Source organism: Lissotriton vulgaris, chromosome 4_1 (genome assembly GCF_964263255.1).
Source record: "Lissotriton vulgaris chromosome 4_1, aLisVul1.2, whole genome shotgun sequence".
In the NCBI taxonomy this organism is placed as follows: Eukaryota; Metazoa; Chordata; class Amphibia; order Caudata; family Salamandridae; genus Lissotriton; species Lissotriton vulgaris.
Window position 1 is genome coordinate 487,226,025 of NC_141691.1, and position 24,957 is coordinate 487,250,981.

Sequence of the window (24,957 nt, forward strand, 5' to 3'; positions counted from 1 at the left end):
GAACTATGGAGGGCTGGGTAGCGCTCGAAACTTATGCTCTCTGTTTACGCTGGACCGGACGCGTGCAGCACTTTCCTTGGAAGAAAGCATGAAGCTGGGATCTAGGAAGGGCTGGAGCAGATATTGCATCGCTGTACTCTACACTGCCAGTGTGCAAGCTCTTCACGTCTGGTGAGACTGGCTGAGTTCATCTACAAAGCTGGGAGAGCAAGCAAGTGGTTGGGTGCCTCCCACAGCCCTCTCCCGAGACTTGGAGAGAACAGGACAAGCGGCTGTTGGCCCAGCACCGAAGTTTGTTAAAACCCAGGAGCCGCGGGAGCTATTTTGGAAGCATTGCCGGCCATGCCACTGCAGTTGTTGGAAGAGGGCAGGTGTCCATAGCGGTGCGTGGAGGGAGGCCGGAGCTTTGCTGTAAAATGTTAAACACCGTTCAGATTAGAGGCTAATATACGAATATCTAATCTAGTCGGGGCAATTAACTACGTCACTCATAAGCAGGTAATGCAGCACTTTTCACCTCTCAAGCAGGACTCTATTCAGCACAGCAGCAAAAGGGGGAGGTGGTTAGTGCTGTGAGCTAAGCAGCAGGCAATAAGGTGTTAATACCCTCCCCCAAACAACCCCACCCATCCGACCTCCTTACAGTTTGGTACGGTCAAGGACACAAGCACCTATGGTGCGCGGGAAGCAAGGTCTGAGAAAAGACCCTCGCTGAAAAAAATAGTCATTGGTAACACAAAAGAGAATTTGGGGTTGGGCGGCATACAACAAAGATCACACTGTACTGTAGCCAGGCCTTTAAGTGGGATGAAAAAACTGGAGGGTCTCTCAAAGGGGCGTGTCTAATGTAAGGGCGAGGCTTAAAACACGAAAGCTAAAAATCTGTGCTTAGCATAGTGTGCCGCCAGACTTGTATTTTGCTGTTGCAATTGCATCTAAATATAGGATACAAGTAACCTCATACCTGCAACAAATCTGGACTACTGGCTTTTTCAATGGTTGTTAGTTGCATAAGGTAATAAGCAGCAACTATGGCTTGTTGTATATAATATTGAACAAGCATTGAAAATGCAATAGGTCACGCCTTTGATTAAGTTGAAGCCATTTGCCTTGCTAATGATATTGTATAGCAAAGTAAATGGCTTTAACTTAACCAAAGGCACAACCTATTGCATTTTCAATGCTTGTTGAATTAGGCCTCTTGTTTATCATTAGCATCCATATAAAGTAAGAATGGGCAGGAATGATTTGTACATGTATATATTTACCTGTGCATGTTTTGTGTGTTTTTTGTAATAAAAAAGATAAAATATATTTTTTAATATTACTCTTTGAGTTGATGTCTGAGTTACATGGAAAAAGAAAAAAAAAGTGCAGAGATTTAATACTCAGTGATAGGGATCAATTTAATTTTTCCTCCTTTAGAAATATAGGTTTACTAGCAAGTGTCATGCGTACCTTTGCATGGGTTTCTTTCAACATTTTAGCCAGGGGAAAGACAGGTACTGTCACCAAAGTCCTATTGAACGAATTCAACAACTCCAGCATTACAATAATTCTGGACACTGTCCTACCTTGTCCTTTTTGTCCTGCCGAGCATAAGGGAAACAGGGAATAACAGCAGTAACGCGGCAGGCAGATGCAATCTTGCAGGCATTGATCATGATGAGGAGCTCCATCAGATTGTCATTTATTTCCCCACAGCCACTCTGTACGATGTAGACATCCTCGCCTCGGACGCTTTCCCCGATCTCCACACTGAGGACAAAAGAAAAAAAAAACTCATAATTGCCATTATGTACAAAAACGTAAACAAATTTTAAACATCCAGCAACCCAAATGTAGACTTAATACACCTAGGCGCCTCTATACACAGTTTTTAAACACAAAGGAAATCTGTGTACAACCATACTGGTATGTTGATCTATAGTCACACCTGCCGAGCTACACAGCATGACAAACAGACGATGAAAACCAGTAGATTAGAGCTGTTCTGGTTTCCGCAAGCAACTATAAATAAAAGGTCTGTGGTCTATTCTGCTAATTTTTATTTTTCACCTTTCTGCACTTTTTTGCATCTCTGCTTATTTTCCCTTTTCCTTTATCCCTTATCCTTTATTTACCTCTCCCGCCGCTGCTGTCCCCGCATCCCCTCCACCCCCTACACGACGGGCCCAATCCAGCTCCCCTCCCCGCTCCCGCCTCCCAGCTGTCCAGCCCTCCCAGACTCCTACTTAATGGCAGCCGCTGTGGTAACAGGCGAGCAAGGCCACGGACTCATTCTCAGTCAATTGCTCTCCCACCCTTGCAGCTCCACCATTAAGTGAGGCCTGCCCCATCACTCTCGAGTGTTGGTGATCAAGGCCCTCCTCCACCTGCAGGTTTCCCTGCGCCTCATCCCTGGTGGTCCAGTGGACCGGTCTCCTTCCTCTCGCTCTGCTCCTTCACTTGTTTTCGCTCGTTTTTCTACCCCCCTCTCTTCTCTTTTCTGCCTTATTTCTGCTTATCCCTAATTTCCTCCATTTACCTCTCCCCGCTGCTGCGGCCCCTCCCCCAGCGCGACTGGCCCAATCCAGCACCCCTCTCAGCTGTCTAGCCCTCCCCAACCCCTACTTAATGGCGGCAAGCCCATCTGCGCCAGTCGGCGACCAGTACCAGGAACCCTGTACCTCCGCCCCACCAACTCTATGACTCAGCAGCACTCCACGCACTCAAGCCAGGCTGCAACAACAACTGCAAGCTAGCATCACCAGTAGACACCCACGGACCCTTCAGCTGTCACCACTGCCGGCACACCTGCAGCACCGCCAAGAACACGGATCCAGCACAACCCACCCACAAGAACGCAACCAAACCGAAGACCCTGCAATGCATCCTCCTCAACGTCCGATCCCTCCACAAACACGCCACCAAAATCTGGGACCTCCTCATCAGCACTGCCCCGAACGTAGCGTTCTTCACCGAAATCTGGACCAGCACCACCTGGGACCGGACATCGCCAACCTCAAGGATACAAGATCTCCAGGAAGGACCGCCCCGGAGGCGGAATCCCCATCATCCACAAAATCTAGCCTCCGTCTAAGCACACTCCCCAAGAGCCCATAGAACTGATGGAACATCTTCGCTTCAAGATACTGGCCAGCCCCACTGCCACCCTCATTTACCGACCCCCTGGACCCAGGGGACTCTTCGCCAACTCCATCACAGACATCTCCCCGCAGGCCATAGCATCCACCAACTACACCTTGCTGGGAGACCTCAACTTCCATCTCGATGACCAACTGGACCCCAACACCACATCCCTCCTGGACAACCTCCACAACATTGGACTCCGCCAGATCGTGACAGAGTCCATGCACTCAGCAGGACGCACCCTCGACCCCCTCTTCACTACAGGAAACTCCATCACCTTCACTCACAACACAGAACTCCCAAGGACCGACCATTGTTGTGTCCACTTCACCTTCAGAACACCCACCATCCACAGACACCAGCACCTGCTCCCACAAAGAAACTGGACCACAATCACTGACGACCAGCTCACCTCCTCACTCAACAATTCCACCCCAACCATCGCAGAAAATGACGACCCCAACACCGCAGCTCGAACCCTGCACAGATGGATCTCGGCCAGCGCCAACACCATAGTTCCCCCTCAAGAAAAAAAAACAATACCCGCGCCAAGAAAGCCAGATTGTTTACCACCGAACTTCAAGAGTCCTGACGCACTTGCTACTGCCTCAAAAACGCCTAGAGGAACACCAAATCCACAAAAGCCCACAACAACTTCAGAGCCGTCACCAACGCCCACCATCAACTCATCAGAAAAATTAGGAAATAAGCCACCCACGTGCACAACAGCAAGGAACTCTTCAGCATGAAGGAGTTCCCCCAACCGTCCAGCGAGTCTACTGACATCCCTCCCTCGCAAGACCTCTGCGACAAACTCAGCACCTTTTCCCACCACAAATCAAGAGCATCTACGACAACTTAAACGAAGACAACCAACACACTGAACCCTCACCAACCAGCCCCGACACCCGGAAACCAGCGATTGACAACTGGACAGCCAGCACTACCAAAGACACATTGAAGACAATGTAGTCAATCAACTAAGGGGCCCCCATGGACCCCTGCCACCACCCCATCTTCAACAAAGCCGCTGACTCAACCGCACCCATGCTCCGCCACACCATCAACAGCTCCCTGGAGACCACCTAGCTCTCTAACGACTGGAAACACGAGTAGGTCAACCCCCTCCTAGAGAAACCCTCAGCGGACTCCATCGACCTCAAAAACTACTCCCAGCGGAAGTCATCAAAAAAGCCATCAACAGCCAACTCGCCACATTCATTGAACATAGCATCCTCGTCTCCTCCCAATCCGGCTTCAGAAAAAAACAGTACGGAAACCGCCCTCCTCACTGCTACAGACGGGATGCGCACCCTACTGGACAAAGGAGAAACAGTAGTCCTCATCCTCCTCGACCTCTCAGCGGCATTCAACAGTCTCTAACCGCACCCTAATACGCAGACTCTACAACGCCCTCGACTGGATTTGCTCCTGCCTCTCCAGCAGAACTCAGTGGCTCAGACTCCCCCCTTTCCTTTTGGACCCTACAACTACGGTTGTATGACATGATAACGTGTGATATTACCACGCATACCATTATAACGGAGGAATTACAACGAAAGTCATTACAACGACTTCACTGGAGGGCGCTGGATAGTAGAATAGTTTAATTTTCTATTCCAACTCCAGCCCACGTTGACAGTAGGGAAGGAGTTGGATAGAAAAGTAAACTATTCCCTATCCAAGAGCGCCCTCCTTCGTTGTAATTCCTGCGTTGTAATGGCAGTGCAGGGTAATCCCCGCGTTGTCATGGCTGTTCACCACAACTACCACCTGCGGAGTCGCCCAGGGCTCCTACATCAGCCTGAAGCTCTTCAACATCTACATGGCTCCACTCGCCCCCATCGTCAGAACCTACGGACTCAACATTGTGTCATACGCAGACGACAACCAACTCAATCCTCTCCCTATCCAACGAGCCCAACAGCGCCAGACACAACTTTCGAGAAGGCATACAAGCAGTCGCCAAATGGATGAAAAACAGCTGCCAACAACTAAACACCAACAAAAAAGAGGTACCCATCATGGGCCCAGACGCCTGGAGTGACACCTGGTGGCCCCTTGCCCTCGGAAACCCATCAACCCCCACGGACCAAACATGCAACCTGGGAATCATCCTGGACTCAGAGCTCAAAATGGACCACCAGATCAACTCAGTCTTGTCTTCCTGCTTCCACACCCTCCGTCTCCTTAGTTAGGCCCTTCAAATGGATCTCCCTCGAACACAGAAAGACCGTCACTCACAGGCCCTGATCACCAGCAGACTCGACTACGGCAACGCACTTTACACCAGAACAAACAAAAACGCCACCCGCAAGCTAAAGAACATTCATAACACCGCCGCAAGACTGGTCCTCAACCTGCCAAAACACTGCCATATCTCCCAGTACCAATTGCAAAAAGAAGGGGACCCCTGAAAAACTAGTATGAAGTAAACCATAGACAGGGAAATACAGTAATTCAAGCTTTCTAGGGCTACTTCAACTTAAAACACTCCTTTACAATTAAAGGAAAACATTAAAGTGACACTCTACAAAGATGCTGATGTTTTAGAAAAATACATTTACTTTATTGATATGATATTCCGATTATAAATGTGTAAAACATAATAAATTTACATATAGAGACAATCCCAATAACCACACAATAATGATAGAAACTTTTACAAGCACACAACATACATACCACATTCATAATATACCACATAGAACTCAATTCACACACAAAAAATGCCAAAATTATAACAAAATGTGCATATATTAATGATATACAATCTACATAGAAGGATTGATGAAAGTTTTTGGGGGGAAACAGGTACAAGTCTAACTCGACGGGCGTGTCGACTGAAACGTAGTCTTCATCAGGAGTTTCAGATTATAGATGTTGTGCAAGAAGTCTCAAGGAATTGTCTCCAATGTTTAGAGGTAGACAGCAGCCGAGTAATTTTCCATGGAGAACGTATGCTCTAGAGAACAAGAAGAATCCTTTGGAATCAGCTGGTCCCAGAAAAACCGCAGTGGCGTACACATAGATGAAGGATATAGATGTTAAATAGACTCTGAAGAATCAATTGTCCATGAAAGATGATCTTATGCATCCCAGCCTTAATAAAGGTGAACCTAACTCGGGCCCGAGGAAGGCGCACAGCAGTACACTTTTGGTGGATAAGTAGACGGGATTAAATACGACTGGGCAGTTCAGTTGAACATGGTAAAAACGAGCAAACAGCCTGGGAAGAACACCGAGCGGCAGGCGATATTGATGCAAGCAAAGATAGTGTCTGGGACCAGGATGCTAAGCAGCACGAACGGAACAGCTGCGCACACTCTACTGGCTCCCCGCTGAGGCGGGAATCACCTTCAAGATACTCACCCACGCACACAGGGCCCTCCACGGCACCAGACCAGCATACCTGAACAGCCGATTCAAATTCCAAACATCCCAAAGGGCCCTACGATCAGCCCAGCACTACCACGCGGCGGTCCCCCGTACCAGAAAGACCAGATCGGGAGGCCGCTCCTTCTCCTTCCTCACGGCCAAAGCATGGAACACTCTTCCGCTACACCTCAGATAGAGAAAATCACTCCCCATCTTCGCAAGAAATGTCAAAACCTTGCTCTTCGACACACCCCCTTCTTGATGGAATGGAACCTGCACCCTCTCAACCCTAGCGCCTTGAGACCCTTATTGGTGAGTAGTTGCGCTTTAAAAAAACCCTGATTGATTGATTGAACTCAAAGCATACAGAGTAACCCAGCAACTTTTCCCATGAATAGTTTGGGTTCTAGGGTGCATGCAGAGACTTAAGTCTTCGTAAAGTTACAGTTTTGGGCTCTTTTTCACTTGCATGATAGCATTTGCAAGAATCCTGCATTCCTTGCAGGGTTGCACTTTAAATAGAGTGCCCTTTCCAACTCCTAAAGTATACGAATATGCATAAAAAAGTGTTGCAATACGGGGCTACATGTTAACATTTTATGATTTTTTTTTTTTTTTAAACTGAACAAATATGTGTGCTTCCAGGGCTGCGGCATATCCTCTCCACCGGCCACCAGAATGCAGTCTGTTTGTATTGGTTTTAAAGAATGCCCCGCCTTTCACCCCTGTTGAACTTGAGTCACAATATCAACTAAAATATAAGTTGGTCAATTGGTTGAATAGTTCCTTTAAGCATATCAGTAGCAATGTGTTTACAAGAGGAATAAACAGTGTCCTCAGGGTGCAATGGGTGGGTAAAGCGCCCAAAGTGGATTCTGGTGATTGCATTGTTATCAATTTTTGAGACCCGAAACTTGTGAAGTATATTTTGCAACGTGGCAACATTTTATGAGGGCCGGCTGGCAGAATTTGTTTGGTCCCTCCGGGCTACTTTTATATTCCCCAGTGGGGTGTGTCACACCGAACACCCAGAGGGTTCATCTCTTCCAACTTAGTACGGTTTTATTTTTTGGAGGAGATCGAGTAGCTTTAAGGAATATACCCCAGGCTGCTAGTGTGGATAGGAAGGTTCTGGAGGGACCCTAAAGAGAACCGTGTCCTTAGAACGCTTAGTTCGCTAAATGTTATTTTATCTTCCACACTGCGATGTATGCTCATCGAAACTGGGTTTCACGATTTGGTTCCTAATACTTTGCGACTGTCTCAGGTTAATTTGATGATAGCACTCTGCAATGGATTTTGGCGATGCCTCCGATTTAAGCCCAAATGGACCTGAACACTTGAGAGGGCAGAGTACTAAGGACAAAATTAGAAGGCAGTTCTCACCTGATGTTCTAGTGCTTTTTTGTAACATTGCAGGGGTTCACAACATATTTAATTACAATAGTTGGCTCAACGTTATATCGGCCCATCATACCGTATGCCTTCAGGAGACTTGGTCCTGTTCTACAAACATGTAAATACTTTTTTCTGGTATTCTCACCTGTTATTGTATCCCCCTCAGGGCACCACTGTAGAAGATGGTTAAACCCCTAATAAGCACCATCCTGGCAGTAAAGATGGTGGTGTCTTGGACAAATTCACCTTTTTTCAGATTGGTCTCACTTTATCTGGGGCACGGTTGATAAAACTTATTAATTTTTACCATAACAATTTTAATTCTAGTGGCACTCTAATTACAGACTCCCTGGCCCAAGATCTAGAGTTGATTACCTCAATACTAATGGAGGATTAATAATTATTTGGGGGAGGGGAGAGATTTTAATCTTAGACTCAGTCCCATTAATGATGCTAATGTTTGTAGTAGCTCTGGGGATGGCCATTCCGAATTTTTTTAAGTGGTGGAAAGCTGAATAGGCTGCTAGGTCTGCATGATCTAGTTTTTTAAGATGATTTGGTTCCAGTTCAAGTTACCCTACATATGTCATATAGGGGTTGAGGCAAAGGCTCACTGTAAGAAATGGGGGTTACCCAAATCTCCAAGGGGGTAGCATGGCATCAAGCAGGCAGGCCAAACTTCGAGGACATGTGAAGCATTTACGCAGTACCCACAGACGACACACCAATCACACCACAAAAGAGTCACGACACCACCTTTGGTTGGAAAAAGATTAAGTTTAGTGATGACCTAATGCAGAGTCTCAATTGCACCCAACACATACATGCATCTACGCATGCTAAAGGTCACACTTTAGATCAAGTCTGGACCACCTCACTCGTCATTTCTGTCCCCCTCATCCTCCCCTGTCTTTGGTCAGATCACCACCTCATCACCTTCTCCTTAGCAATGTCCTCCCCTATCATTCCTGCCCGCCAATCCAATTTCCTGGCACGTAATTGGAATGAAGCTGATCTCAACCATTTTACTGCCCTCCTGAGCTCATCGTCCCCACTCATCACTGGACCCAACACCTCCACTGACCTTCAGTCTAAAACCCTTACACACTGGCTCACCACCGCGGCCGACACTGTGGCACCTTTAAAACCTGTCAAGACAAGGCGCAGACATGATGCCCAAAAGTGGTTTACCGCTGAGCTCAGCGCACACAAACTCAGTCTCCGCCAGGCAGAGAGGCGCTGGCGCCGGGACTACTCCCTCGAATCAAAAGAGATTTTTTCATCTCGGTTGAAGGAGTACAAGAAGGCTATTACTGCGGCCAAATCATGCTACTTCTCAAGCAAAATCTTGAACTCCTCCAATAAATCTAAAGATATTTTTTCTATAGTGGATGAACTATCGAACCCGGAAAGAGTCGCCCTAGCCCCCCTCCCTTCCCAATCCCTGTGCGACTCCCTTAACCAATTCTTTGTGGAGAAAATCATCAAAATTAAAGCCAGTATTTCCATTTCTCCACCTGCTCCCACACCTTCTTGTGTTCCCAGCTATTCTTACACTCAAACTCTCACTCACATTCCCCTTATCTCAAAGGAGAACTTTTTGTCACTCCTACACAAAGTCTCTTCTGGCTCTCCCAGCGACTGTTGCCCTCCCTCGGTCCTCCGAGAAGCTTTTACTTCCTGTCCAGACCCCCCCCCTTGCTCTTTTGAACAACTCTTTGACCATAGGGGAGGTTCCTGGACCCTTCAAACAGGCCAAGGTGGTTGCCATCCTAAAGAAACCCTCGGCAGACCCTTCTATTATGAGCAATTATCGTCCAATTTCCCTTCTCCCTTTTCTCAGCAAGGTTTTAGAGTCGCACGTCACTCAAATTTTTAGTTCTTTTGTGGAAGACTCTAGTGTACTGGACCCCCAGCAGGCTGGATTTAGACCCGCGCACTCAACAGAAGCCGTCATTCTTTCTGTTATGGAGGAACTGCGCAGGGGTGCGGACGCTAACATCTGCCAGGCTCTGGTCCTCCTGGATTTGTCGGCCGCCTTTGACACGGTCGACCATGATATCCTGGTCGACCGTGTCGGGGAGGCAGGCATCCAGGGTTCCGCCCTGGACTGGGTCCGCTCCTTTCTGACCCAACGCCATCAAGCTGTCAGACTATCCCAGTTCTCTGCTTCCCAGGTCAAACTCACCTGTGGTGTCCCACAAGGCTCTTCTCTTTTCCCCCCTCCTCTTTAATTTGTATCTTTCCCCACTTATCCGCGCCCTCCGACAGTTTAACGTCACAGCGTTCAATTACGCTGATGACATACAACTAATTTTCAACATTGATTCCTCTGCTGATTCCATTTCTACCTTTCAAAACACCCTCTGCTTCATTAGCAACTGGATGAGCTCAAACCATCTGAAGCTCAACCCCGACAAGACCGAGCTGGTTCTTGTCGGGGGTTCTTCCAGCCCTTGGGACTCTTCCTTCTGGCCGGTCAGCCTTGGCAGTCCACCCCGCCCTGCCAACTGTGCCAAAAGTCTGGGAGTCGTCATTAGCAGCGACCTCTCCATGACGCCCCAGATTAGCGCGGTAGTCTCCTCCAGCCATTTTCAATTAAGGAAAATTAGGAAAATCTCCCGACTACTCACTTCTGAGGTCCTTACCCTGGCCCTGCTTGCGCTAGTAATATCGAGGATTGACTACGCCAACGCGCTCTATGTTGGCATCCCAGCCTACCAACTTAGGCGGCTCCAGCTGATTCAGAATCAGGCTGCCCGCCTGATCCACTCCCTCCCAAGAGATCAACACATCCGCCCCTTCCTAAAAAGCCTCCATTGGCTTCCGGTAGCTGCCCGATGCAAGTTTAAGCTGGGCTGCATTATCTTCAAATCCCTTACCGGCCAGGGCCCCCTCTTTATCTCTTCCCTTCTTCAACCCTACGTCCCTCCTCGCACTCTCCGGTCTTCCCAATTGGCCTTGTTATCCACGCCTAGATACAAGAGGAAGAAACATGGCGGGCTCAAGTTCTCCTTCCTGGCCCCCACCTTTTGGAATTCCCTCCCTCTGTCTCTCAGATTGTCTACTCCGTATCTCAAATTCAGATCTTCCCTCAAAACTCTTCTTTTTACTGAATCCTACAAATAGATGTTCTCTGTTGCTCCCTCATCTGCTCTCTTCATTATGGCGCCAAGAAACCTAATGGTGTTAGTTGCGCCTTACAAATTTGTTTAACATAACATAACATAACGATGTCTCCAACCTGCAAGGTAAAAAGGAACAAAATAATGGTAGTCACAACAAGGCACCAACTGGCACCAGAGCCAAGTACATCAGGGGGAATTATTTACATGAGACAAAAGGGTTGAGTCCATAGTCCATAGCTGAAAGGAAAAAGGATGGTTAACTAAACACTAGACCTGGGGCCAATCTGGCGGGGCCAACTCAGGCTCTCATCCTCGGGGGTAGGCTGTAATTGCAATATCCAACATTATGCATAAATACACCTCATGCGTTATAACGCCAATCCCCACCCCTGTAAGGAAAAACAACATAACAACACAGCACATACTAGACAGGAGCACCTGTAATAAATCAGTACGGCAGGCTCATTAACACGGGGCATAAACAAGGGCCTGGAATAACTCGTCAGGCCAGCTTAGGGGCACCCCTGTAGTAAAAGGGAACATCCAGGTCTACTCCACCCTCCCTCTACGGGTATAAAGCAACAGGTAGGAAGGCACCTGGCATTCATTAACATCTGAGATATACACCCTAGGCATCAAGGGTAACCTGGGAACATGGCTCCTTAGTCAGCAATGACCTTGCATTTGACCAGAATAACCAGGGAATCAGGCAGGAATGACTTTATCACTGGGTAGGAGTAAGCCTCTCATTAGGGCAAGAATAACCAGTGCCTACGGTAGGAGGCACCTTCCGTTAAGTAAACATCATCATCAGGCTTCAGGAAGCAACCAGTTCAATAGGCCGCCATAACAAGAATAACCTTCCCCCTAGGAAGGGGTTAACTTCTCCATGGCCCAGTCATGAGGTCTAAAGGGGGGTCCGGGCCCACTTCGGGGGGGGACTTCCAGTCACTCTGGCCCCAGGCTAATCTGGACCAATGGGCCCCAATACAGTCCTCCCAGTATCCAGAAGGAGAGGTGGGGGCGGGCACCGACCCTGTGCCCCGACACACGCCCCCTACTAGAAGCTCCACTCACCGGGCTCCTTGGTTCCGTGCGGGTCACACAGGCTCTCCAGGACTCTCTCAGGCCCCTACAGCACCATCAACGGGCTTCCTGCTCCACCTGCCTGCCCGACTGGCAGCTCGTGGGGGGGGGGGCTATCTCCGCTTCCACAAGCGGCTTCGGGCAGCCACCTCCACTCTCCTCGGGTCCGGCGGCGGGGCAGACACCGGCAGTGTGCCCCGGCCCCGCCCACCTCGGCAGCACCTCTTCCCGGAACCGGCCCCAGTCTACGGGGCACAGACCGGCGGGGTGGGCTCCCGCTTCGGTCGCTTTCAATCGGGGCTCCACAACTTCACCCGGGCCCCTCCCCTTCCACACGGGGACCCAGGGCTTCCCTTGGCCTCCTCCAGCGGAGGCACTCACCGGCGGGGTGGACTTCCGCTCCGGTTCACGGCCACAATCGGGGCTCCCTCTTCACCTTGGGAGCCCCGCAACACCTCCGTCGGCCTCGCCTGGGTTCCCTCGGCCTCGGCGGCAGCTTCCGCGGGCTTCTTCCTGGCTTCTCCCGGCCGGCAGCCAATAGCTGCGCGGCGTTCAGGGGCGCGGCCGCTGGGCCAATCCGTGCGCGGCATGGCTGGGGGCGTGGTGGAAGACGTCACCGGCGCCCCAGCCACGTGATACGGGTCAGGCCGGCTTCAGGGCCTAGCGCGGCCCTCTCCTCACATCGGCGGCCCTCTCCTGGCACCGGGGGCCGGCGCAACGTTCACCACAGCAATATGGGGGGGGTCCCCACGACAGCGCCGGGCCGCGGCGGTGATTTTCAACAATTTACCACCGGCGCAAGGCAGCGCCACCACTCCTCGGGCTGCGGCGGTGATATCGGCGGCACAAGGGGTAGGCTCCCTTTTTAATTAATTATTTATATTGCCGGGTAGACATCCGCTCCGATCACGGGGCCAAAAGCGCGCCAAAACGCGGGGTAAGCTCCCGGGGCGCTATTCCACTCAGAATAAGGGCGCTATTCACGGAATACAGCTCCTCCTTCGGCCCACACAGTTCTCAGGGCCACCAGCACCTCAGGGGCCATACCAATCACCGGGCACAGTACTTTAGCATGCCACAGTCCCTCAGGGTACAATCCTCCCCGGCAGCTCCACAGGCAGCAACAGTCTTTGGACCCACAGCGCTTAGGGGGGCAATATCGCAGTTTATGCCAGTCAGCCGCCCACAGTCCCTCAGGGGTACAATCCTCCCCGGGTAGCTCCTCACGACCCAGCACTTCCACAGGGCCATAGCTTCACAAGAGGGGGTAGACCGTCCCACTCCTCACCTCCTGGGCGCTTCTCCCATGCAGCGCTGGCGTGGTACCTGGTCCAAACAGCGTCAGTGACCTGGGTAGGGGCCCTCCTTTGTCAGGGGCCCGGGGGACAGCAGAGGGGGGGGGGGGGGGGTTTAGGGGTACAGGGCCCAGCTCACAGGCCCATGTGGCGGTAGCACCTCACAGCAGGTCCCCTCTCTTCCTTGTCCAAGCGCTGACTGACTTTCTGGTGGCACTTCTCCCTATTTATACCCTCCTCCCTCACAGAGCCAGCACCTTCCGGAATGTTGGGGATAACTGGTTCACACTGGCTCAAGGGGAGGGGTTGAGCACCCTGGGTGCCAGGCTTCCCTCCAAAAGCTAGGGATAGCTGGGTAATATTATCTAGTCCGCTGACCTATGGCAGTCCAGTGGCAAAACCCAGGGCCATGGCATCCATTTTAAAGACACTACATTTCAGTCAGGTGCAGTTTTAAAATGGGCAATTTTACAAGTGCTCACATTATTACATGTAATTACATTTTTCAGCAAGGTGTCTCACACCACTCATGGCCTATACAGGTTTAATCCCATGGGGGGAGACATCCTAGATAAGGGGGTCAAAAGCGAAAAATGTGGGGGGAAAAGGCCAAGTCCAACACTCACTAACTGATTTTATTATATTATCTAAATTATGGTCACCTATGTTGTGTAATTTTCATATCTAATGTGTTCTAAGTGATCACTACCCGCTAATTCTCTACTTAAAGCTAGAATTGAATAAAGCGCCTTCTGAGAATATAATATGCCCCATTAACTACTCTAGAAATAGAGGGGTTCATCAGAAATGGAAAAACATTGAAACTAATACTTTTTTGGCACACCTGGTGGGTAGTTGTATGACCAAGTTTGAGACATGTCTAAATGACACTTCTGAACCAGAGGCAATATTGGAGGCTTTTCTGGGATCTGCGCACATGCCCAGGTTTAACTGGTGACACCAAACTGCCCCATTTTTCAGATTCAAACTAGATGGTTTCATAAGTCGTGTGCAAGAGCACATGGAGAGCTACTAAAGGCTTTGATAGCTACCCCCATAAATCCATCACTTATTACAAATTGTAAGGGTGATGTATAAAGCAGCACTCAAGCTCAGGAAAATGGTATTGAGGAAGCTTGCCAGCAGCTGATTAGTGCTTCCGCCAGATAAGACACTATGCAACTTGGAAGATAGTTAACGCTCCTTATTTCTCATCTATTCCTATAGCTGGCAGGGAGGAAACTATTCCTAAACACGATTGGGTTGCTCAATTTAATAAGCTGTAGTAGGATTCTAATGAGCAAGTATCTGGTGAAGGAAGCATAATGATTGAGGAGGGGACCCTATTTGGTCCAAAAGATCTTTACAATTTCTTTGGGGGAAGTACTCTCCGCACAGAATTGATCCCAAAATCACAAAGCGCTGGGCCATGACAGAATCCCAGCCGATCTTTTCAAGGATAATTTGGCACGGTGGGCTCCAATCCTTCTGAATTTGCATAAGAGTGCGATTGAGGATGCCCCACCTAAATCGTGGTCAGAGGCAACAATTGTCCCCATCTTTAACAACCATTGGCATAGCCAATAGGTCTCACCTTTAGGACCTTACAAGTGTTTAGCCACGCAACAGTTGATGTTGTTGCACCAAAGATATTATGCTGCATAACTAAATACTTATAAGGTCCCAAAAGCGAGACCTATTGGCTATGCCAATGCTTGTTTTTGTTTCTATGCCGTTTTGAGCATGGTAAATGGTGAGTATTATGGTGTATGTTGTGTGTATTGCTAAAGAAAACTAGAGAATTTCAGTGATTTCGCGCCAGACAATAACTCACTTTTCAAATGTTTTTTTTTTAAACTTCATTTTCAATCCCCACAACGCAAGGCCTTCAGCTGTGCACAGCGGGGTTGGCAGCAGAACATGGTCCATCACACCATAGTCGGGTAACACTTTCAGACGGTCTTCTACTGCGCACAGCGGGGAACTGCTGTGTGGCATGGCTTTCAACAGGCTTCGTCCAATCCATTGCAGGCAGCTAACACTGACTACTTACAACCATTGGCCAAGCACAGCAGTGGTTGGCCCCTGTGGGCAGCAAGTCCTTGCTGCTTAATTTCAAACACCCACTAGGCAACACCTTTGGCAGTGGCCAATCCACACTTGTTGCCAACACAGGACGCATGTCCTTCGGTTCTGTGCAGCAAGCGTTTTCATTATTTTTTATGGGAAAGTTATTTTCTTTGTTTTTGTGAACATTTGCGCTTTTCAGCACACAATAGTAACTTTATTGCTGTAAGATCACATTTTCCATATAAATCCTTCACATATTTTGTGGTTTTACAAAGTTTTGTTTATTGTTCTAAACATTCGAAAGCCTGTGGACTCGTCTTGGTTGCGCGTCGTGGGACTGTTTAGCCTGCTTGCTACCAGCAATTTCTTCAAATGTGATATTCTGCCATCTGTTATGCTGTTTTCTTTAGTAGGAGACACTGGCGGACCGGGTGGTTGTTCTCTCTCAGCCCAATTTAGCCACACAAATATGATGAAATCAAAATAGGACTGGGGGCTTATCCTGTGAATATGCCTTTGATGTCAATGAATCCAGGAATGGTGCACTTCCCCACCTGGGCACAATAATGCTGTTCAAAGACAGACGAGAAAAGAAAAGTAGCGCTGCACTGCAAAGTGAGGCTGATGTGTTTGGATGTGAATAAAACCAATCTGGCCACTTTGCAACCACTCTGTCTTGCTTTATTTAGTTATGTATTTAGTTTTCATATTTAAAACCTTTTATTTCTCTCCATCCTGAGGCCGCACTTTGGAATAGAAAAATGTCATTTCCCGCAAGAGAGTGTTTTTCTTTTTTGGATCCATTTCACAGGGAAGCAACTAAATGAAAGAAGGGAAGAGAGGTTGTGAACCGTTTCTTCAAGTCACGGTTTTCAGTAAGTGAGGAGCAAGACAGAAAGAGAGGGGGTGGGGGGGGGGGGGGGGGGGGATCAGCTGCCAGTACAGAAAAGAAGAGGCCATTGTCTCATCCTTACTGCCCAGAGAAGACACGGACAGAGTCCTTTTCCTTTGCCGCCCGTCCCAGATCGTCCGCAAAAGCAACCACGCTCACACATGCATGTTACCTCCTGCCCCCCCTCAGAAGTATTCTCAATCCTCATTGTGTTACAGCCTTAAGAAAAGAAGAAGAAGAGGCATAGCGAGCATTGGAGAGGCGGAGCGAGGCGCGCACAAGCGCGTAGCCGCAAGCTCTTGGCCGCCACAAGCAAAAGCGGGTGTGTGGTATTCTGGTTTGGATGCCATGTACCTTCCCCGCTTACCTGTCTTGCTGCTCAGCCTGTGTGGATGAATGGTGGAATGTTGGAGTGTGTGATGTAATGATAGAATGTGGTGTATGCCTGGTGAATGAATGACAGTTGGGATATTGCGCTGAGCAGCAAGAGAGCTGCTCCTGGTGGTGCTTTAATGATCCTATGATTCAAGCTTATAATTAATCAATAAACCTACTTAAATCATCACATCTCGGCTACAACCTATCTTATCAAACTGTGGTAGCATTTTCTGGAGCCACACACTAAATGTCTCGCAGAGCAGCACATGCGCTGGCTCAACGAGACCTAAAAAGGGGGATAGGTGTGACCCTAGTTGTTATCGCCCAATATCTTTGCTAGATTGGACCGCACAGTTATTGGGTAGGAGGATCTTGTTGCAACATCTAGAGCAGGCTTCACCAATGAGTAGCTCGTGAGCTACTGCTAGCTCTCCAGCTATCTATAAGTAGCTCTCTTGTAAGCATCCCAGCTTAATAAATGTATGTATGTATGTATGTATGTATGTATCGCATACTTTTATAGCGCAGTCTGTCACCCAGAGGGTATCCTGGCGCTTTGACTCAACCTAACTTTTGCGCAATCACAGAAATTACACCACCCTGGGAAAGAGGTAGGACTTCAGCCCTTTTTAAAAAAGGAGGAAAGTTCATTCAGACTCCTCAAGAATAGGGGAAGGGAGTTCCAAACCTTGGCAGCAGCAAAACCAAAGGAATGGCCGCCCATCCGTACCCTCTGGATTTTAGGAACTGCCACCAAACATGCAGAGGAAGATCGCAGAAGTCTAGCCGCTGAGTACCAGGAAAAGAGCTCCTGCAACAGGACCAGCCCCTGCCCATGGAGGGCCCTGAACACTATACAAGACGCCTTAAAAATAAAAAGCTGATGGACCTGTAGCCAATGAAGGTCTTTTAGCGCTATAGAAGAAGAGGCCGAGCTGCCATATTCTGTATGCGCTGCAGTTTCCTGATCAAAGTGCTTGGGGCACCCAGGAGTAGTGCGTTGCAGTAATCAAGCCTGCTAAGAATGATACTACGCACTAACTCCGGTCTAACTGGGGCCGGAAGCAAGGGAAGAATCTTATGCAATGTACGAAGCAGCATCATACATGTGGCAATGGTCTTATTTACAAAAGGCATCAAGTTGAAGATTTGGGCCAAACATAACGCCCAGATTACAAGCAGCATCTGCTGCCGCAACTGTGCCCAGGGATGATGCTGGCCAGAAGCCCGCCGGTAGGGGGCGAGGGGTTCGATCAGTAGAGCAATGCAGCACCTCTGTTTTAGATCCATTGAACTGGAGTGAGTTATGTCTCAACCAGTCCGCCGTGGCTGTCATGCAGCGATGGAAAGTATCCTTAGACATGGCATCTCTGCATCAAAGGAAAAAATGAGCTGCATAGCGTCAGCATGATTGATCACCGAAATGCCGAAGGTTTTAATCAGCCTGATCAGAGGACAGAGGTATAAATTCAATAGAATCGGGCTGATTGCTGACCCCTGAGGCACACCTTGTCCCACCGTTCTGATGCCAAATAAAAACCTTTTGCTTGGTTGAATTAATATCTGTATGCCAAAATTGTGTGTTCAAGGGTAAAAGTTGTGTTTTTGCAGCACACAAGCTGATTTTGAAGAAAAATTGTTGAATAGTCCAATTATATTTAAAGCTGATTTTTTAATGATGGGTCATGTGGGAAGACTTTTTACTGATATGTTTACTTTCATGCCAGGGGCATTGCAGCAGTGGCTGGCATTTGTTACCTACGTAGAGGCATGCCAAATAGATAAATCATTTTTTAGGTCTCGCCTTTTCCGTTCCGAAGGAATGGGAAATGGCGAGAATCCAAGTGCTCAAAATGCTAGTCAAACCAAGGGCTTTTTGATGCGTTTTTTTGAGTTCACGTGAATCACGTGACCAAACAAGCACGCGCATCAGCCTCCCTCCCTCCCTCCTAATTGCATTTTTTCACGGCCGCCACCACATCAAAGGGCTTCTCCCAGCGTGCGCTCTGCGGCTTCTCCTCCCCTAATTATTCATGGCTGGCCGGCCGTACTTTCAGTTTCCCGGCCGCTCTTGTTCTATTTCTCACCCATTTTTTTCATTTATTTTAGTTTCTCACGTTTTTTTCGCAACTTTATGTACATTCTGCCTTTACCACACTTCTTCCGGGTCGTGTACATGCTTTGAGATTTAAAGCCAGCCCGTCAGGGGAATAGTTGTGGTTCATTAAAGCACTGTGCCTCACACAGTTGAAGTTCGGTCTAGAATGCGGGGAAGCTGCGACTACATTGTTAAGCGTAATTGCTTCGTTTTTTTTATTAGTTGATGGCATTTGTAGAAAGCAGATTGAAGCTCCATAGAGCTAACATCAAAGGACACCAGCGGCTCCCTGAATCCTCTACCCACTCGGAGCCACAGCCTCGTGCCACCCTTCCAACCCCCCAGCGACCGTCCGCTCCCCAGCCATCTGCGCAAACCCCCTCCCGCATCCACGGCATCTCTTCCTGCGCTGCATTTACCCTGCAGTGCCACGGGTATCCCGGTGTCAAAGAGGCAGGAAAACTACATATGGGGCAACATAAACTCCTAATATCTTGCCCCTCACTGCGCAACCACCATGCGCTCCTGCGCCCAATTCCAAACCGCACGTGGGCCTTCTGCATGCCCCCTCGCTGCTCCCATCTGCAAACAACCCCCCCTCCCAGCGCCATGCACTGCCAAAAGGCACTAACCCTCCCACCTGCCACACCATCCCTCCTAAGGCCTACGGCTCACCTAGCCTGCCCCAACCCCCCGCCCCCTCACCTCACTCAATGCAGCATCACCTCTCTTCTCCGTAACATTCCCAGGAGAGAGGAGTGTGGCGCAATAGCCAGAGAAGCCAACTAGGAAACTAGGTTATAGTCGCAGCATTAGCTCAGCATCCGTGATTCTGGGCAAATTACATTATACCTTGCCTAAACAATTAACGTGAACTTGTTTAGTGTAACCGGTGCAAATACAAAGCGCTACAATACAATTGGGTTGGCCAGTATAAAACTGAAAAAAAGCAATGTCCCTCGGAACGCTTTTTTACACTTGCGCAAAATAGCGCATTTGCATGTCAAAGTAATATTCACCTCAAGCTCGTTCATTCTGTTGTTCCTTCAGATATGTCATTTATAATGCTATTCGTATAAGCAGTATTTTGGAAATGTGCTTGCCAAAACAAGACCATTCAGTTTACCCACTTTGTCTGCAATGGGGAAAATAGGGCACAGTACTGCGGAGTTTGGGTGCATTTATTATAGCGATTCTGTGATTGCCTGCACTTGGAGACAGACTGGTCTGCATTTATTAAAGGAATGCTATGATTGCTGGCATGCGGAGATGCTCTAAAGAGGTTTGATTTATTGCTGAGAGCTTCAGAGTCAGCGTTTCACAGCACTTTCAGATTGTCGCAGACTGTGTAACATTTGGCACAGGCGCATCAAGAACTCCTTTTTCTCCCACAAAGGAAGAAAGCTTCCAAATAATTAATGGAGAGTGATGCGCACCAGAGACCAAATCATTGCAAACTGAAGGCCTGGGTGATGATAACAATCTTATCTGTCTTCTTTAGACAGAAGAATGTGTCACATGGGCCGACATGCATCACCACCGCCAGTGATGTTCCCTCTCCAATCCCACAGACTATCTGAAACAGGTGTCCAACAATGGTCCCGAGAGGCTGGATCCATAACTCCTTTTGAGGATCATGATGATTTATGTTGAAACAGTTAATTTATTGTATATGAATGGATCTTATGTGAATATTCTCAATCGCTGGCCCTCGTGGGCTTACGTTGGACACTCCTCTTCTAATGCTAATCACTACCCCACTCAGTGAAAACTAGCATTAGCCAAGCCTACAGGCCTTGTTTTTCTTTGTAGTTACTGATCCGAGTTGGAGCGATATAGGAAACAAGCATTTGCAATGCAATAGGTCTCGCATTCATGAGAGTTTGAGCTATTACAATTGCAAATAACAATGCCTTTTATTTTTGTTTTCATTTTAAAAACAAAGGGCTTTGTCATTTACAAAACCAATAGCTCCAACTTTCCTACTGCGAGACCTATTGGCAACGCCAGTGCTTGTTTTAATTACTGCTGGCAACCCAGCCTAATGTACGGAGGCGATTACTGCTGGAAATCTTGCAGATGATGGGCACTAATGTAAACATGTCTGATGTGGTCACTATTACAACACTAGACATAATTCTAACTAAATGACAATTTTTATTAAACAGAAGTAGCTCTTTCTACACAAAAGGGTGGAGACCTACTTGGGCAAGTGGGCATCAGATTTTATTATCTGTTCCATATGGGTTCAGACACGCATTAGGCACTGTACATAAGTGCTTACATGAACGCCAGGAAGGGTTGTCTCTTCCTGGCAATCATGGACTTAAGCGCAGCGTTTGAGAACGTTCCAGGAGCGAAGTTGTGGTCAATGTTACTGTCTAACAGGGCTAATCCACAAATTGTTCATCTCCTCTCTCAACTTCATTTTGATGTGGCAGCTAGGATTAGGTTTGGGCCACACGGGGAATGTACCCCTTTTATTAAGAGCACAAAAGGGGTCCGACAAGGCTGTGTGCCAACCCCTTTTCTTTTTAGTTTTTATGTAAATGAGCTGGAAAATTATTTATTCTCGAAGGATGTAGATCTTCCTAGGATAGGGACTCGTAGGATACCAGTCCTAATGTACGCGGATGATTGTGTACTTATGGCCCAGTTAAGAAGAGGGCTCCAAAAACTACTGGATGGCTTTGTGGGATTCATAGCTGACCTAGGGTTGACAACTAATAAAACTAAATCACGCAGTATGATCTGTGGTTACTCAGGCAGCAGAACGCCTATATTTCACATTGGTGACACTGCCCTTAAAGCTGTTGCCACGTTCACATATTTAGGGATCCCATTCGATAATCAGAGTACTTTTGAAAACTCTACATTTTAAAACTGTAAGGGATACCCAGCTGGAGCAGGCTATTGAGGCAATTTTTACATTTGGTTCCAAATTAGGGTCCCTTAAGTAGCAATAGGAATAGGTCCCACTTTGTAAATATTAAGAGCAGCATCCAACCTATCGTGCTGGCATATGGAGCTATTCTGATCAAACAGTTTTACAAGATACTTATCATCCCTTCCCAGGAGCACACCTGCTTTAATCGCACGTATGGAATTAGGTGTGCAGTATATTGGAGATTCTATCACACTTCCCCCCGTTTTACTTTTGCCCCTAATCTGATCAAGACCTGATGCGCTACTATCAGTCCAACATAAATTACTGTTTACAACTTTCCCAGGCCATAAGATTAGGTGGCTGACAGGTCAAAACTCAACTTCAGTTAATTGGTAGGACAGAGCTATCCACTAATCAGATACTTATTAATGGCCAGACCAGGCTTTTGGTCAAAAATGAATTCTTGGAGCATATGATGGAGCACAGATGGGAGAATGAGCATTAGACAAGTAGGGTGGTGCTGTATTTAGCGTTATGTACTACGCCCAATATTGAACCGTGTCTTCTGAGAGTACCTTGCCACCAAAGATTTCTATTGCTGAGGTTTAGACTTGGCCTGACCATTTATTGATGTCCTTTCCTTCCAATGTTTTTGCAGAAAAGGAATTATGCCCATGTAATGGAACTGCCCCAAATTCCATCCGTTTTTCCCCTGTGGTCTTTATAAAGAACAAAAATATATATCTGTTTCTAAAGCCACTTTTAAGAATTTTGAATACACGGAAATGTAAGGAGGTTTTGAGCATTTACAGATGCTACAAACAAAGTGTGCATTATGTTTTTTAGATTTATTACTCTTGTTAATATAGAAAAGAATAAGGAAATGAGGAGCTGTATTAGTGCCAATTTTCTTAAACAGTTTTAAATTTTGCATTGAATCCTTTTCAGAGTAAAGATCTAAACTTTGAATTGTAGCATTTTAACTAGAGACATATTTCAAGATGGATTTTTCGCAGTTTTCCGTAACTAGTTGGATGTTTTTGCTGTCATTTGTATGCTTTTATAGTGTTTTTAAACCGAATATACTGACTAACGTGCTGTTCCCTTTAGATGTACCCTGTATTCATGAATAAGAATCCGAAATTCACCATCCTACCAGAACAGAGTTCAGTTTCAAAACCATGCGTGACAAGAGACATGTGAAAGATTGCAAGACAATCAGTGTAGATTAGAAGATATTTGTGAACAACGAGAAACGGCCCGCGCCACACGTTGAGGAATTATTTTATTCTGGTCTCAGGCGCGAATGGCATTAACAAATAATGAAGATGTGGTGCTCTGGATGATGATGGTCTGACCTACAAACTGGTGTTATTAGATATCAATCCCTGAGTTGAAGATGTTAGGGAGCAGGCAACAAAAAATATAAGTGAAATCGTCCTTGTCCGTAAGGGTCTGCTCAGGACCATTTATATCAGTCTCCGGTAAATCTAAATCAAAACGTGACATTTCACGACGAACGGATCATTTTATGCCAAGTAATGGAACACTAAATATTTAAAATGTAATTAGAATACACCGTCAAATTTACTCAAGAGCCTGCAACCCTACATTAATTAGACTGCTTTGCGATAATAGTAATGACTAGTGAGAAATATATTATTTGCACTAACAGCCATTGCAAGTAAAAGGCAAACCAACCCACGTGCTCTTTTATCTCCCACAGACGCAATGAGACGCCCACAGCTCACGTTTCCTCGCCATTGATGGGACATGTAGTGCCCTGCTGCAGCTACCACCTTCCAGACAGTACAGGCGAAAATAAAAAAAAACTACATTTCCCATAAACACAACAGGTGCCTCTCTCTTGGCGGCTTCAGCTGGCGCACTTTAGCTCTCGCACTCACCAAGTCTCCTGATTGCTGAACTTCTTGGTCACCACCTTGCCCAACTCCTGTCCCAGACGGTCACAGATCTTCTGGGATAGGTCCTGGTGAGAACTGCCGCTGAATATCTTAATGTTCGGCATCCTCGGCCCACGTTCGCTTGAAAGACTAGGAGAGTCGTCTATAGACGCAGCAGCCAGCGCGGCGGGACAGCCTTTCTGCCCTGTCCAAGCGTTTCTGCTGCCGGTTGATCGCAGCCGAGGCGGGAAGGCACAAGGTAGCGATGTTACTGGAAGGCCCCGAGCTACCGGCGATCACGAGTCTCCAATCTGACCCCACCGGCAGACTTCACGACGTGTGGGCGGGGCTACGAGATGACGACTTGATGTCGTAAACTTTCTGTCAAAATGCCATTCTAAACACTAGACCGCCGCTATTTAATTTAGCTGCGACCGTGTTGAGCGCAGACCAAGGAATTTCCCTTGCACAGTGGATACTGCCGTTCCCTTTGCCCACACCCAACATGGTTGGTGTTTTTATTATGCAGTGTAGAGTATAGAAATAACTTAAAACGCATGGAGATGGTAAACATTAATGGCACAAGATAGAGTCGACTTTTAAATGATTTCAAGCAGGTCATGGTGAACCGTAAACGCGCTTTTAGGTAATGCAACGTAGAGTGCCAACAAGAAAAGGATAATTTAACATGGTTGCAGTTAAAAAAAAATGTGAAAGCTGATAGATCTGCCATTTATAGGCTGTTACGTCTTCAATCTGCCCCCAATACTCCTATTATGTTTCCAGCAGTATACATGGCAACATTTTACAAGAGGAAAGGGGGAGATTTTAGAAAAACAATCGGAAAAATGTATTTCTCACATTGACTTTTATTGAAGGTCTATTGGCTAGTATGGGACTTGCCAGTGTGCTCATGCTAGGTCGGATATCAGAATAGCTAAAATATATTTTTTTCTTACCGTCCGGAGAATGGAGAAAGCGCTATACCAGGCGGAGAGAGCGCGACAAAAATGTTGTGCACTGGCCTGCGAGAGCAGGTTACTGACAGTGTTTAGTCAGAGTAACACAAGACCAGTCCCTGTTGGTAGAAGCTCGTCGAAGAATCTGGTTTTTGAATGCAGGAGTCGGGAGACTAGCCTTGAAATTGGTAGTTTCGTCTGAATCATGATGGTTGGCATGCATGTGTATGCAGCAGGCAGAGAAGATTATTGAAAACAAAGAACAAAAGTATTTTCTGCAGAAACACAGATAATGATCCATGAGTAGCCTCAAGCAAAGCACGTCTGGCAAAAACCAAAAAATGCAATACAT

General features: G+C 47.4%; 1 protein-coding gene across 1 annotated transcript; it reads right to left on the reverse strand.

Moving 5' to 3' along the window:
* Positions 1–1,547: 1,547 nt before the first annotated feature.
* PRPS1 (phosphoribosyl pyrophosphate synthetase 1) lies at positions 1,548–23,984 on the reverse strand. The gene is made up of 2 exons (XM_086967257.1): positions 23,650–23,984; positions 1,548–1,758 (listed from the first exon to the last, which is right to left on the reverse strand). The coding sequence occupies exons 1-2, from the start codon at positions 23,769–23,771 to the stop codon at positions 1,548–1,550; spliced, it is 333 nt and encodes a 110-aa protein (XP_086823383.1). The 5' UTR covers positions 23,772–23,984.
* Positions 23,985–24,957: the final 973 nt, after the last annotated feature.

What these genes read in the sequence shown, in the direction of transcription:
- PRPS1 (XM_086967257.1), bottom strand. Translation starts at nt 23,771, where the DNA reads ATGCCGAACATTAAGATATTCAGCGGCAGTTCTCACCAGGACCTATCC. An exon ending in TTCAGCAATCAGGAGACTTG is followed by an intron (nt 1,759 to 23,649) that starts GTGAGTGCGAGA and finishes TTTTGTCCTCAG; the next exon opens with TGTGGAGATCGGGGAAAGCG.